The 16,298-nt window shown below is 45.4% G+C and overlaps 1 protein-coding gene across 6 annotated transcripts in view; it reads right to left on the bottom strand.

Moving 5' to 3' along the window:
- SLC14A2 (solute carrier family 14 member 2) overlaps window positions 1-16,298 on the bottom strand; it is a 450,437-nt gene that overhangs the window by 16,407 nt on the left and 417,732 nt on the right. For 4 of the 6 annotated variants that reach the window (XM_082353311.1, XM_082353309.1, XM_082353310.1 and 1 more), the window contains 3 exons: window positions 16,123-16,257; window positions 14,521-14,570; window positions 13,843-14,017 (listed from right to left, as the gene is read on the bottom strand). In XM_082353311.1, coding sequence (XP_082209437.1) covers window positions 13,843-14,017; window positions 14,521-14,570; window positions 16,123-16,257 — 360 coding nt within the window. Of the gene's footprint in view, window positions 1-5,852; window positions 6,589-13,842; window positions 14,018-14,520; window positions 14,571-16,122; window positions 16,258-16,298 lie in introns of those variants that run through there. The other 2 variants (XM_082353314.1, XM_082353313.1) reach the window with 1 other exon arrangement.

Raw genomic sequence — 16,298 nt, forward strand, 5'->3', positions numbered from 1 at the left:
TACGCTCAGATTGAAAGGTCACACAAGTGACCGTGTCCCTTCCCTCTAGGCTCGGGATGGGAAAAAAGCCCCTGTTTCACTCACCACCCTGCCCGTGGGTCACCATGGAGCCATAACTCCAGAGGCTGGAGAAGCCCCCTTGACCCTGTGCTTAAGACACACGTGGAATGTCAGCGTGCCCTAGGGCACCACTGCAGATAGGTTCTGTGCAGGGGGGTGAGGACCGAGGGGGTACTATTGCATCATCTGGCAAAGCAGGGCATTCTCCCATAGCCAGTCCACAGCGTACACCTCCCAGGCTGGAAGGGCACCTCTGCCGGCCCAGGGTTTCTCATTCCTCACGTGCCGAGGGTCAGCCACCCCAGCCACGCCCTGCGCAGAGCGATATTTTGACCTTAGCATCATAGGTTCAGAATTGCATGGATCTTCAAGATCACAGTCTACTTCCCATGTCCAGAGAGATCACCTCGCCCCACCCAAGTCACATAGTTTATTAATCATGGCACAGCCAGGAGCTGCACCCAGGTCTCCAGACTCCCAGTTTGCTGCTCTACAGATGGCCGCAGAAGACCTGGCTCCCCTTTCCTGCCCTGGCCATTCGCTTTCAGCACTTAGATCGTGCTGCTTGCTCAGAGCCCAGGAAAGTGGGGCAGGGTCCACAGTACTACGTGTTCCTAGAATCGATGTCCCAGCCACAGAAACAAAAATGAGGAGTATCTTTCTTTTCCTTGAACACATTTTTTTTTCTTATTTGGGGTGATTGGGGAGGTAGCCCCAAATGTGGTCTGACATAGGGTTGCTCCTGGACCTCCTGTGGGCAGGACGGGAGTGCTGAGCTGCAGACCACCCACCCAGGGAGGGCGATGGCCCCTCCAGATGTGCCGGCCAAGCGGTGAGGATGACAGGTGGGAAGGATGCCACAAGGAAGACTGGAGAGAAAGTAACACATTTCCCGAGGCTCTGAAAATACTTAAAGCTAAGGTGATAGCAACTTACCACTACCTTTGGGACAGATTCTCAGGGCTTTCATAATGGATAAAGGCAATTTCAAAAATATCATGAACACATCTATCAAATGCTCTAGAAATAAATGTTCCATTGGTGTGGTGGGAAAAAAAGAAAACAACGATAACACTGGCCGGGAACCAGCATCGCTCATTCTGCACGGCATTTTGCAAGTCATGTAATTTCATCGACAGTTTCCCTCATTGCAAGCACGGCGCTCAGATGGAGATATACAGACCCCATAGAGCTGACCTTGCAAACCCAACCTATAGAATGATGACAGATATTTCGGAGGGTACCTGCTATTTCGTTCTCATGTTGTTATGAAGATGAAATTAATGCTTGGAAAATGTTGGGGAAAATAATTTTGCAGCGCTCATATCAGTATCTCCTCAGGGAGGCCATGTCTCTGGAACAGCTTGTGCTCTGGGCAGGGTGGGTCCTTAAGTCAGGGCAGGCCTGGCATTTTATACCTACCATCACCCACTCCTACCTCGTGTTCCTATCTGTCACCTTCACAGGACGGTGGGATCCTTGACAGCCTGGGTTACAGAGGTTTATCTTGGCACTTCCAGCACCTAGCATGAGCCTGGCCTATTGTAGGCACTCAGAAGTATTTGTTGAATGCATTAATGAGGGATAATTTTCCTACGCATTTTAATTTCTGAATAGTAAAATGAATAACCTTTCGCTATTTCGGGGTATGAACTATTAAAAAAATAATATATCTCACTGTAAATGTTAAATGCTTGATAAATATTGAAATAAAAGTGAGTCTTTCATAGGTTAACAATGGTAATAGCTGAGTTGTGTAGGGATTTAGAAGTTTCAGGGCAAGAGCTGATTATCTCCAGCAGTACTGGAGAAAAGAAGGGAAGTATATAGATGTGATAAAGTGATTGGCCATCTATGACCAACCAACCAGAAACCCAGAAATCCTTCGTGAGTGGATAGAAGAACCCAGTTAATGAGAGAGAATAAAACAGGCCACTGAAGACAGAGATCTTGCTTGATGTGATTTGTTTTGGTTAACAAGAGATTACACCAGGTGGTTGAAAACCTCAAAGCTTCTTGGAAGAGGGTAGCTGGGTGTTCTGAAGCCCAAGAACAAATTTTTTTTTTGACAATAACTCACTCTGGGGAGTTCTTTCCAGCTTCCCCTTCCCCCCGCCCCCCAGCATCATGGCACACATAAAAATAATACTGTATGGCATGGTGCAGAAAACAGATGATGATGTTTACGGCCTGGGCCTGAGGACTCTGGCCACACCAGCCCCCCTCTGTCTGCTTCGAGGACCAAGGGCTTTGCTCTCTTGGCTCAGCTACACATGTGCTGAGAAGCTCTGTCCTTGAGAACCTGCAGGTAAACCTTAGCAGCTGAGTAACTCCTCGGCTTTCCCACCTGGTGTAGGAACTGCTGCTCCCTCCTCTAACAAGCCTTTTAAGTGTCCCAATGTGTGTAGTTTCACACTGGGGCTGTTCAGGACCATTTCACGGGCACGGTCCCTGCCCTTGAGGATTGCCACCATCCTGTGTTTTAACAGGCAAGAGTCCAGTGATGCTTTCCTCCCATTGACTCAGAGAAGGAAAGAATAGTCATGAGCCATAATGATTTGTTCAGAAGCACTTTTTTTTTTTTTTTTTCTGGAGAGTAGTATCCCATAGTACCCACATCTCTACTGACTGCTAACATACAGAAAATGCCATCCGTTCAAATATCATGGGTAAAAAACATTTTACAGAAGAGCCCACCTGTCAAATACAAGTGTGAAGCTTACTGCAATTTCTTTGAGGGGAAAAACCAAACCCAAACCATATATGACATCTTTCAGAAGAGGAAAAATGATCTAGTCTATTTTACTAAAATCAACCTTTACTCAAGCCTTTACCTATACTCCTTCTACAAGCTGTCTTTCTCAGCTTTTGAACAGGTTTTCCTGTCTCCTGGAGGTGGACCAATACTGTCCATCTATCACTAGCAATGCCCAACATATAGAGGATCTGGAACCTACTATCAAGACCCTTTTGTCATCCCTCCCCAGATCTCTGGGTCTCTTATTCCTCCAACTTACTGTGGCAGACACAACCACACACCATGAGGCAATTTCCTAGCTACTATGCCAGAAGGATTTTTTGAAGTGACAGTAGTATATAATTTGATTTTTTCCTACACCCAGTTCTACAGGGTAACACTTTGGCCGCAATTTGGGCATATGTTTCCCCATGTGGAAGTTGAGCTTTGCACTGTGATGTGTAATTTTCAAGGCTACTCTGTGTGTGTGTATGTGTGTGTGTGATATAGATACCTGTGGGTGGTCAATGAGGTGCTATCTTTTTCTGTGAAGCTGTGTTTAGTTGACATTTTTCAAAGATCATTCTATAAACTATCAGAGGCATCGAACGTTAGAATTGGAAAAGGCTTTAGAGATTATCCAGTCCAGCCCTCTCATACAGTGCCCCCCCCCAGTACCCACCCCCTCATAGAGGAGGAAATGAAGGCTTGGAGTACTGGGGGGACTTTGGTGTCTCTGTCTCATGCCATGAAGACATTAATTAGTATATATGAGTTGGTCCTTCATTTAACCTCATGATGCCTTATGACAACCTCATGAATGAGGCTGAAGAGAGTGCAAAGGTCAGAGTGCCCATTCTGTCACTGGGGTAACACCTGACTGACCTTCCTTTAGAGTGAGTTTTCACTCTCCTTCCCCTATTTACGCCGAGCTCACACCTCAGAATTACCTGTCTACATTGTCAGTCTCCCTCCTTTCAATCCATTCTGTGCTTCAACTGTTAGACCATAACATAACAAGACTCTGTTACTCAACAATCTACATGGCTCCCTATTGCCAAGAGTATAATAATGCTCAAACTCTTCTGCCATGCTTTCCAGGTATTCCACAGTACAGCTGATTTCATCATCCTGCTCATCCTTCCCTGCCCAACACACACCCTGCCTTGGCATTCTGGCCTCATCTCTGGCCCTCTGTGCCTCATCTCTGGCCCTCTGTGCCTCATCTCTGGCCCTCTGTGCCTCCTCTTGCCTAGTTTCTATCCACCCTTCAATGTCTGCTTTATGTTCTACTTCCTCCATGAAGCCATCCTTGGCTTATTTGGCCACATGGATCATTCCATTATTTGCAGAAGGTACCCTAGATCCATATTTTGGAGTTAGGGCCATGGTGGACTTTTATAGTTAACAATGCACATGAAAATTTTCCAATCAAATGAAACTACTTGAAATTATCAATCCTTGATAACCAAGTGAACTTTAGGTCTAGGCATTAGCAGAAAAAAACTGAGGCCCAAAGAGAAGCAGCTTCCTTGAGGCTACACAGCTAATTAGTCATGGAGCTAGATTTTTGACGTCCTGGTTTTGATTCTTTTCTCATGTAGTGTAGGTGTTTTACAGATAGTTGGAGTCTTCGCAAATGATATCAATGGACTTGTGACTTTTTTATTTAAAAAAAAATTATGAAGTATATCATATCCTAAAAGGAGTAACAAAAGTCACCAAAAACAAATAAAAAGAACCCACCTGTGTACCATTGCATTTGTGACATCCAATGAAAGCCCAAGGAAATTCTGGGCCATTGTATACCAGCTTCTTCTCTTGTGGCAATGTTTCCATACACCCTTTCCCCACATCCTCTTCCCTGCCACCCTTTCTTTGCATTACCAATGGCAAACATAACTAACTGATCATAGCACTCTTTCCCAATAAGTTTCAATACAGCCTCAGAATCCTTCTTAACACAAAGCTCCAGACAACCAATAGCAGTTAGTCACAGTTGGCACTTGAGAGTAAACTTATTTTTCCCCTCTAACCTTAAATGAGGGTGTGGATGCTATACAAGTCTGAGAGAAGGGGTACGTGAAAGCAGGCAGAGGCCTGGCCATGGGCTTTCCAAGGCTCACAGGATGGCCTAACTTCAGCAAGTTCACCAAGTCTCATATCCTTTGGGGCCAGTTTTTGAGGAGATCCCATTCTCTGATCAGATAACTTCAATTTCCTGGAATGTTGTTCCTCATGGCATGACTATCTGTTTCCTTCTGGATGTTTCTACATCCACTCTCTGTAGCTACACACAACATGTCTAAACTAATCTAAGATGGCCATGTAAGAGAGGGCCATTGAGGAGATGGGCTGTTAAGCTGGGATGTTAAGATATTTGCGGTTCCTGAGATGCTCTAGTTCTATTGGCTTGTCTGTGGAAGGGGTACAGGACCTGAGGAGAGAGACCAAGGAGCCTGGACCAGGTGTCTCCACCCTGGAAGCAGCAGGTAAGGAAGGACTCCTGGGAAGAAGGTTTTTAGATCTACCTCATTAGCATCCCACAGTCAGCTCAACACAGGGCTGTCCTGGAAACCACACTGATGTCAGAGCTGTGGGTTACAGAGTTGTGGAAAGGATGATAAATAATATGAAGGCTCATCCAGTGGGCAGGTAGGTGGTAAGGGGATTTGAGGGCTGATGGGTAACCTGGATCCATCACCAGATGAGCAAGAAGAGCTCAGGGTTGTGAGTTAGAACACCTGGGCATTTGTCCAGGCTCATTTATCAGCTGGACAGTTTCCTGGACAAGCCATGGTTTCCTCATCTAAAAGTAAAGGGTTTGAACTATAACTATTTAAGAGCCCTTCCAGCTTCAAGCTTCCAGGATCTGAACTCTCTCTGGAGTTCTTAATAAGGTCCCCCACCCCAGGATTGCCCTCCTGCAGCTCAGCAGAAGAAAGGAATGGAAAAAGATTGGCCTATCTTTTTTCTCTTCCTTTGAAAAGTCAGATAGATGGTCCTGTTGGCTAGGGCTCTATCTGATTCATTTCTCTCCCCCAGGACCTCTTACCTGAGCTCTTTTTGATTTTCTGCACAGGGCTGGAGGAATCTAGACCACCAGGATTTGGGAAGAAGCTTCTTTCCAATTGGGCGGCGTCTCTGGTCCTCAACTCAGGCGCTGGACTTCTCCCTAAAGCCGAACCTCTTCAGTTCCCAGAGCCCGCAGCTCATCCTCTTACTGGCTTTCTGTAAATTCCCTTTGCGTTTCCTAACCCTATGCCTTGTGCATGCCTTCCACTTGAGGAAGGGTACCATGGAGGAAGAGGGAGAGGAAAGACAACGTTCTTCCTGCAGCTTGCTCACTCTCCGACCTTCCTAAACTCCCCGGGGAAGACTGGCTTGGCTACCATGGTTCCCCCAAACTGGTTTGATCAGGCAGGTTTCCTTTAAAGGGCCAGAGCCTGGACTGCCTGATAATAGCTTCCCTGTCCTCCCACAGGCATCACCTCCCAGTTACTCCTCTCCTTAGAATTCTTGCTCCAGTATTTGCCTTTAAAGCAATTACCTAAGTGTTGTCTCCTCAGGGTGCCAATTTGCTTTCCCACCTCAAGGAACCCCCTTAACTCCCCCCCCCACAGGCAGGGCACAGGCTGGGGAACAGTATTGCCATCAGCGTCTTGATGGATATTTCTGCACAGCCTAGATACTAGATGCTGTCTTTCCGGTTTTGTGGAAATTTTTAGACCTTTCCTCCTTCTGACTGGGTCCTGGGGGCTGTCTCAGAGCAAGAAGGGCACGACCTAACCCCCGCATCCAGAAAGGACTCTGAGCTCTATATATTAGGGAAGCGGCCCTCCCAAGTCCCATGAGGCCTTTGGGGGGGGCGGGGCTCTGGTGGGCTGGAGTCTGGGGATGAGGCCCAATCCAAACATGTTTTGTTTGGCTTTGTGAGTATGATGGGTCAAGCATCAACTGTATACCCACCCCCACCCCTGCACATGTATACCCCCAACCCCCCTCAGTGACAGGGTGTGAGGTGGCTACCCAAGTTCAGAAACAGAACCTCACACTGAGGATATTAGCTACACCTGAGTAGACAAACTCCCCACTGACGTCAAAGGCCCCCTTCTCACCAGGCCAGGTGTTTTGGAACTGCAGAGAAGGGGTCCTGATCACGGAGGGACTTATGAAGAAGGAAAGCAAACAAAAGAGTGGGGGAGGAGCCCCGGAGGGCCCCACATTCCAGGGAGGGGTGGGGAACTGACAAGAGGTCAGCTTCCTGCACAGGGGGCCTTCCTTTGGTGTTGCAAGTTCAAGGCCCATGGCGGTCTGCTGAGGACACGTTCCTTGTCCCCCTAGCTGGCTGGTCTCTTGGCTCAGTTCTGGAGGTCCATCTCTTGACCTCTTGCTCTAGCCTCTCCTTGAAGGCTCCTGAACTTCCTGTGGTGTGTTCACTCCAGCCCCTAAGCATCTAAAAGTGACAGGGAGATGCTACCCACGTACAACATGTAACCAGTTTGAAAAGACAAGAAATGATCACCTGGGAGGGAGGAGCCATCCAGGAAATTCTCACATGTTCCATGAGCCAAATGGAGCTGTGTACTCAGAAGTGTGGTGAGTATCTGTCACGCACACTAGATTAGGGAGAGGCAGTCGAGTCCTCCTGGAAAGCAGAAGACTGAGGTGGACTCTTGTCCCCTGAGGGTCCTACCAGAGGCCACAGCTCAGATTCTGGGGTATCCCCAAGATAATCTATGTGTACAGATTATCTCCTGGAGGGCTTGGTCATCAGAATTTACTTCAGAACTAAGTCTTCTTCATAATGCTCATGGCTTCAACTCTGCATTTCCAACTTCGTAGGGGGAGGAGCCTGCATTGACCTCCAGGAGCCAAACTTGGGGAGGTCAGATTCCTCCAGGGGAAAAGCCTAGAGTTCCTGTGGAATAAATGAAAGCCGAGCTAGAAGTTCCCCGGAGAGTTACTTCCTTTACTTCATTCTGTTCCAGCAGCCTGTGCAGCTGTAGGAGGGGCTGGCAACTCCTAGTTATCAGTTCACAGAGAATAAGGACTTATCTAGCAATGCCCCCTGCCTCCCTCCTTGGGGCCTTGGAATTATAGTTCCATTAGGGACAGAAGTGTTCTCTATGGATTCTTCTATCTTCTCTTAATGGCAAGAGGCAGGGAAAGCCAGGCAAGTTGAAAAATCTCACATTAAAAAGTGAATACCTTTTCAAGTTGTCAGGTGAGACTGTGGTTTACTGAGTGGAAATCATACCCACATTGAAACTGCCAGCTCCTAGCTGGTTTTAGGTAATAGTTCTCCCCAGACCCTCACAGCCTTTATGACCTGAGGAGACAAAGCTCAGACTCATACAGGAAGCGCAGACAAACTGGGACACACAGGTTTGATGTAGCCACAGATGCAGGCCAGGAAGATTAAGTTTTTTGATGGGAAGATCTTAGAGGGTTGACCAGAAGAAGAATCCCTGGAGAGGGGAGAGTGATGAAGAGGAGAAAGTCAAGGACAAGGCACAGTTGAGTGATGCTGCCCCCTCAGTTTGCATTCACATAAGCAGCCATATTGAGCATTTTCGTAGACTGACCAAATGATAACTAGTCAAGCTCTAGGAAAAGCTATAAAGGCAGCAATGGTATATTTTTGATATATTTATCTACATGTTCTTACCTTTTTGCCACCTTAATGATACCTCCTCCTTATTCTTCTGTAGGAACTCAGGGCTATAGAATCACTGAAACTTGGAGTTGGAAGAGAGGCTGCAGTGGTCATCTGGTCTACCCCCACCCAAAGCAAGCATCTCCAACAGGCCCCCAGCCCTGTTCCTGAGCTCAGGGTCTCACAGGACAACCATTTTTCAGGCAACTTCCACTGTGAAAAAGCACCCCTCTCCACTGATTCAATATCTGCTTGCTTATCACTACCACGTAGTGGTCCTTATTCCATGCTCTGAAGTATTGTTGAGTAAACTGACTTCTTTTTCCACATGTGTTACCTCATACTACGGACAGTCATGGCCCCAGACGTTTCTTCTCCAAGCCGAATATGACAGTTTCATCACCATTCCTGATGAAACAAAGGGGCCTCCAGACCTCATTCACCCAGCCCGGCCCCATGTCAGCATGCCCTCCCTTGCCAAAGATGCTCTCAGAATGTGCCACCCATTTTTTCCTTTGTACTCTCCCCTCCTTTTTCATCCAACCTATTCTCAGAAATGACTCCTTCAAACTAAGATGCAAGTGATTGATCATGCTTACTGTGTTACCTTCCCAGGACTGTTTACATTTTAACAGGTTCAAAGACTTGAACTGAAGGGATGGCTGGGAATGTTTGGGCAGCAGGTAATGGCAAGATAGAGGACAAGAGGAGAAGAGGCATAGAAAATTTCCTGAAACCCTTAACATCATGCTTGATACTTTTCCTAAACAGAAGACTAACCCGACAAGATAATTCACTCAAAATCATGAAACTGGTGCTGTGACCTTATGTGGCACAGGTAGTCTGTGGTGACATCCTCACCTTTACCTCAGGTGAGACTAATCACCTGGTCAGGCAAATCCCCATAAAATGAATTCCTTGAAGGCAGGAACTGGTCTGATTCTTTCCTGGTTTGTTGTCAAGGGGGCTTGAGTAACATATTAATAGTTCCCCATACAATATCTTCTGAATAAATGAGTGAATGAAGTCAGAAATACAGTTAAAAGAAAATGATAAAGTTAAAAGGAAATGATAAAGGTTAAAATAAAGGGATAAGAAAATACCAGAAAAAAAAACAAAACAAAACAGAAAGAAAGTAAGTATGGCAACATAAATGTCAGCTTAGTTGGAATTTGGTTAAAGGCACTAATGAGTATAAAAATGGGTACTTTGTAATAGTAAAAGATAAAATTTAAGAAGAAACAATGACAGTCATAGTCCATAGGCACCAAACAGTGTAGCTGCTAAATATATGAGACAAATATTTCAGAAATACAAAGAGAGTTTAATAAAACTATACAATTATAGTTAAATTTTAATTAACACTTCAGAATTAAGATTCATAGACAAAAAATAAATAAGTGCATAGAAGAGTTGAATGATGAAATTAATAAATGAATTTAATATGTATTTCCTTCAAATCAAAAATTGCATTTTGTATGTCCAAAATCAATCAAATACTTGGCCACACAGAAAAATGCATAACATTTTAAAATAGAGATTGAACAAACCATATTCTTTGCTCATAATCCAATAAAACTAGATATAAGAAGTTAAAAAATATCAAAAAGTTTAAAGTGCTAGAAATTAAAAAACACATTTTTAAATAATCCTTGCATCAAAGAGAAATAAAAAGTAAAGTTATGAACTGTTTAAAACTGATGAAAGTAGAATACTTTATTCCAAAACCTACAGTACACAGCTAAAGCTGTACCCAGAGGGAAATTAATAGCCTTAAAAATGCCTTTGCTGTTAAAAGAGAATGATCTAAAAGAAAGGAACTTTATATGAATTTTAAAACATTAGGAAAAAAACCATTTAAATAAACCATGAGAAAACAGGAAAAAGACATAGAAAAAAAAAACCCAAAATGAGTAGAAAAGGACAAATAAATTCTAAACTGTTTCTTTGAAAAAAAACAATAAAATGGATGAACCCCTCACAAGCCTGATTAAGCAAAAGAGAACAAAATTACATAAGATTAGAAGCGAAAAAGGAGACAAAGCAACAGATAACAGGAGCGATAGAAATTATCATGAGAACATTATGAGTAATAGTATGGCAACAAAATTTTACAATTAAAGAAAATGGATTATTTCCTAGCAAACTCCCAAGTTTGACCAAGAAGAAGTAAAAAATTTTATTATTTCAATTATCATAGAAGAGACAGGAGAGATGATTTAAGACTATTTAAAAATACAGCACAAAAATAGAACAAAAAATAAAATTTTTTGTTTTAAAAATAGAACAAAACTATTTCACAGTGATAGTAGAACTCATCAGTGTTGTAGGAGAGAAGATGAAAATGGGAGGGTGAGATGGCCAGGTCAGAGGGAAGAGACAGTGGAGAGAGGGAGAAAGGGGTATGTTGGGGAAAGGGAGTTTAAGACAGTGCCTCCTCTAAAGCCCCCTCCTCCCCAACCCCACACATACATTCCTACTCTCTTTAATGACTGCTTATTTCTGTTCATCCATAAATACTTATGTTCAACTATCATTTGTATACCCAAGGGCTGCTGCTGGTAGTTTGGGGTGATAGTAGGAAAACAGCTATGATGTGCTCCCTGAAGCCCTTCTCCTTCCCTCCTGGGGGCCTGCTCCCAAGCAACCCCATGTTGGTGGTGAGAATCTGTAAGGTTAGGGCTCATGACATACTCATTCAAAGGGACAGTAGTTGGCGAAGCTCTGGTGAAGGTGGGACAAGATCACTCCAGGGAGCTAGGTTTCAGGTCCCGAAAGGCCATTTGGGCTACTTCAGAGAACATCTGGGCATCTGTCTATGGCCTGTGGGAAGAGTGCCCTGCACTGGGCAGAGTTTTTTTTAGAGGAGTGGGGATTTTCACTTCTGCCCCACCCTCATCCATACTTAGAGAGAGAGAGAGAGAGAGAGAGAGAGATGCCGCTTCTGCCCACCAGCCTGGCTTAATGAGATTTGTTCTGCCTCTGGAAGGAGATTGTTTGAACAAATTTGAAAAATTACCATCAATTTTCGGCCTCTTAGCCCCAAAATATATATTTTTTAAAACATTTTATCACTCCTGTACAACTTCTCTTGGCAAGAGAATTCAGTGATTAATAATACTTGGCCCCAGTGGTTCTTTCTTACATCACACTAACAGATAACGTGTTTTTCTATTTGTATATATATACCTGGCCATCTTGATCACAGTGCATTATAGAGTTTCTGGGGTCCTGTGGCTTTTCCAGACTTGCTGGACATACTTTTTCCTTTTTCTGAATAACTTAGCTTTTATCCATTTTTTTCCAAATGAGTTTGGCAGCTTGTATTACAGTTAAATTTTAATTCCTGTGGGGGTTAAAGGGGGAAATTGGGAGGGAAAAACAACCCAGATACCAGTGACCAAAGTGGTACCTTGTAAATGACAAACTATGAAGTGGTGTGGGGAGAGAAGGGAGGGGGAGAGGTAATCTTGTCCAGTTGAGCTGAAAGCATTTTTCATATCCAAATAGTTTTCCTCTCCTGAAAATCCAATAGAAAGCATGGTTAAAGGACTGTTCCCATCAGATCCAGTGCTTTGGGTGGAGATTCTCAAGGGCTTAACAGAGAGAAGAGGGGATTTCCTACGACAATTTGCCCATAATGAACGAATAGGGTTTCTGGTTCTATCTCTTGTTAGAATAGCCGGGGTGGGGGTGGGGTGTCTCCCTCCGTTTTGGGTGATTGAGCCCCAGAAGCCTTCATCCTCCATATGGAGGGGTTCACTCATCACAGGATGGTGGGACAACCTGGCCTGCATGCTCCCTTCTAACCCTGAGATTCCAGAGCCCCCCTCCTCTTCCTGCCTAGAAACCCCTGCACTGAAGGGCCTGAGTTTTCTTCTTCCTCTCATCGTGGTGCACCTGCTGGCAGAGGGGAAACAGAGCGAGGGGCCGGAGAGGGTGAGCCTTAGGGGTGGTTCCCAGACGTGTGTGTGGAAGGAAATCCTGGTGTAAAACTACGCCTCTTAGTGCTCATCACTGGGCCTGTCAGTCTCTGAAAGAGCCTCAGGGCAGGTTTTCCTGCTTCTGGTCACACTGATCTCTGTTTCTTGAGTGCCCTCCATTTCCTAAGAATCTTCACACCATCACCCAGCATGTAAATGCCTTGTGGCTTTATCTGGTGTAAAGAACATGGTGGTGTCCTTTGGGTCTGCCCACTTCCCACCAGCTCCTAACTGTTATATGTGGATCTCCAGCTCCTAAGCATTGTTATATTGATCATCTACATCAGGGACTAGCCAACTATGGCTTGTGGGCCAAATCTAGCTGCTTGCTTAATAAAGTCTTATTGGAACACAGCTACCATCATTCATTTACATGTTGTCTAAGACTGCTTTGCTCTACAATGACAGAGTTGAGTGTTTGTAAGAGACTGTATAGCCTCCAGAGCCAAAAATATTTACTATTTGACACTTTCTGGGAAAAAGTTGACCACCCCTGATCTATATATAAATAAAGATTGAATGTAAGCTAATGCCTATAATTGGGAGGGCAAATTATGAAATTCATGGATAATTTTTGGTCTTCTACTCAAGGCTAACCATTTGTTTAAAGTATCATAAATCTCATAAAGCTTCCAACACCCACAAGCAGACAGGAAAATGAAATAAATTTCCCCAGCCTCTCACATACTGAGCTCAGGTACTTTCCTCAACTGAATTCCCTGCTCAAAGTTGCTGGCTTGACCTACACTGAGAAATGTTTATCCTTCATCATGAGTCATATAGGATTCTAACTTATTGATTCCTTCCTGTTACGGAATACCCTCTTGTCCTTTACTTTGACCCCTGAACATTCAAGACTCCCTATTTAGACACTTTCAGTGACCTAGCTGTCCCTGTTTTTACTTTAAAACTACCTGTGTGAAATTCCTCTCTTTAATGTAAAGCTGTATGTGCCCATCAGCCATTAGCTCCGTGCACCGTGGTGCCTGCATCCCCCGAATTTTCACCCACTCAGGAACCACTCAGCAAGTTCAGTTTCACAGCATCTATTATTTAGTTAAACATGCCAAGAAGATCATCTCTTAATCACCTTTCCAAAAGACTAAATACAAAGAATGGTTTTGTTTTAAGCCAATGACATTGAAAACACATGCCTTACTACTAGTGCCAGCAAGCTCATCACCAACTTCCTCTAACGATGCACAATGGTTAGTTAAGGTGATTTGGGCAGGAAGAGAAAATCAGCACCAGGGAAAGGGAGTTACAGGTGTGTTTGGTTCCACACAGGTACAAAGGGAAGCAAAGAAAGTGAGTGCAGCAGCTGATTGACCCAGAGTTGAGATTACAGGGAGCAGACCCAGGTCCAGGCAAAGAGCATTTCTGCCTGTAACTTGGCTAATCACCACTGAGGGACTTCTCTTCTTCACTGCTTTTCACTGTCAGGTAGTAGATGCGGTTGGCCTCTGGATAGGTGACTTTGCTGAGTGGGAGCTTGTAGATGGCCGGGTTGTTGGTCATCAGGAGCAGGAAGGTGAGTGCCGAGAGGCAGAAGGGCCAGGTGCCTGGTGGCACACCAACCTGAAATCAAAAACACTGGGATCTGAAAATGTTCCTAGGTTCCAGAGACCTTGGGGGAGAAGGATGCGGTAGGGGTTGAGGATGGGGCATTGGTTTCTGGATTTATCATATCAGAGTAGTTGGTTTTAATTTGAGGTGTTGGTACCTTTGGGCACAATCGGAATCTTTTAATAATGGAGCTGAAAATCCCCCAGGGATGATCTCCCATATCCGGCCAAACATGAGTACCTCCATCTGTCCATCCATGTTCTCCACTGCTGGTTACAATACTCTTTCCTTCACACACACACACACACACACACACACACACACACACACACACACACCCTCAGAGGCACATGTATGCTATTGCCAGTCCTTCTCTGCACAAACCCTGGATAAACCTTGACAAGGGTGTTGTATGGAGTGCTAGCTACCAGAACACAATCACAAGACTCCAAATGTCCTGAAGCCCTGGCTGGGGAGGGGCACTTTAGGGTAGTGTCAGGAGACCCCAAACTTACCACTGACATTATGTTGGAGAGGGCTGCTCCCATGTATGCACAGAACAGGGCTGTGGAAAAACAAGGACCATCGGGAGTCAGCTTTCCAGGGCCCGCCCCCAGCCCTCCCCAAGAGCAGGGCTCCACTCTGGCTCCAGCAGCTTTGGTGTTTGCACCATACCCTGACATCTGGCATGTTTGCCTGACATTATTAGTTATCTTTGCAGGTAGATGTGACCCATCTCCCATCAGGCTGTGTGTTCTCTGAGGATAGAGATTAAAGCTTACATACCCCTTTATCCCCTCCCCACTTCCATGGTGGCCTTGCATAGAGTCAGGGGTCAACAGGCATATTTCACTAGTCCACACTGACCTTGGTGATGCTCTAGCACAGGCTGGATGGCTGGATGATTATCTGTCTGGGGGGGGGGGGTGAGTGGTCAGACTATGTGAGCTCTGGATAAAGTCCCTCCTGTCCAAGATTCTGAGCTGCTGTGATGCTGTTGGACATTAATCAAGTCCCACCATGGCTGGACCTTATTGGGTCCCTGAGCCAGGCATCTGGGTTCACCCATAGGATGAGAGTAGTTGGACAGTTAGGGGAGCTCATCCATACCCCTGGTGCCTCTGGACAATCTCCTTCTACCGCTGTACCTTTGCTCTGTTTCTCTGTCCAGAACACCTTTTCCCCCATCTTTGCTTATCTAAATCCCACCCTGAAAGTGTTGAGATAAACCCCAGCCTCCTCCTGAAGCCTTCCCAGATGGTTCCAGCCATAGGAATCTGCCACTCCTCTGAAGGACAAAGACAGTTACAGTCTGAGCCTCAAAATACCTGGCACTTTTGACTTGGTGAATATTTACAGAGCCCACTGTCTCCAAGCCCAGCCTTGTGCTGGATGCTGAGGAGGATACAAGAGACATGGAAGTCATTTACAGTCTCCACACGTAAGTGGGGAAAAAACAAGAAAAGCTCTTCTAGATGATATTCTGCCCTTTACAGAGCATGGTGCTGGGGTGCAGGTGTAATGACCGTGGCCCATTTCTCTTCTCTTCTCTGTTTACTCTATGGAAATCAACCTTCCTTAGTGCTATGTTATCATTTTCTGGGACCTCAGTGCTCCCAGGTACATACATCATCTCACTGGATCTTTCCAACAGTCTTTTTAGATATCTTAGCCTGAATAATTGTGCAATTATTTCTCCTCTGCTAGACCATGGCTTCATGAGGATGTGGTCACCTCTGTATTTTCCATGCCTAGCCAAGGGCCTAGAACTTAGTGGTACCTTACAAATAGTGGTTGAATGAAGGTTCAAGGCAGGAACGCTGCCACTAGCACACGAGGAAACGTATGTGGGATTTCCTCGTGAAATTTATAACACTGTGTACATATAGTAGCAGTAATAGTGGTGGTGACTCCATCTGACAGTGGAGGAGCCTCAAATCCCCCAGCTGTTAGGGACCCTACCATTAAACCCTCTAGTGATAGGACCCCAGCCACAGTCCTTCCATCACTACTGCTCAGTACTGATTAGCGGCCACCATGGATGTCACATAACCAGGGGAGTGGGGAGGGCAAGGAACAGCAGAGTGACTTGGTCGCCAGCTTTCCCAGATACCCACCGCAGATGAGGGCCAGCAGGTGGGTCTGCCAGGTAAGGGCGTAGAACATGCCACCGATGGCGATGCAGGAGAGGACGCAGTTGTAGCTCCAGAGGCCCAGGTAGATAGTCTTGAAGGGCGTGGCCACCGTCAGGGCTGTGGGACAAGGTGTTGCATTTCTGGCTGATTCAGGGTCA

Source organism: Balaenoptera borealis, assembly GCF_965194805.1.
Source record: "Balaenoptera borealis genome assembly, chromosome: 14".
Lineage (NCBI taxonomy): Eukaryota > Metazoa > Chordata > Mammalia > Artiodactyla > Balaenopteridae > Balaenoptera > Balaenoptera borealis.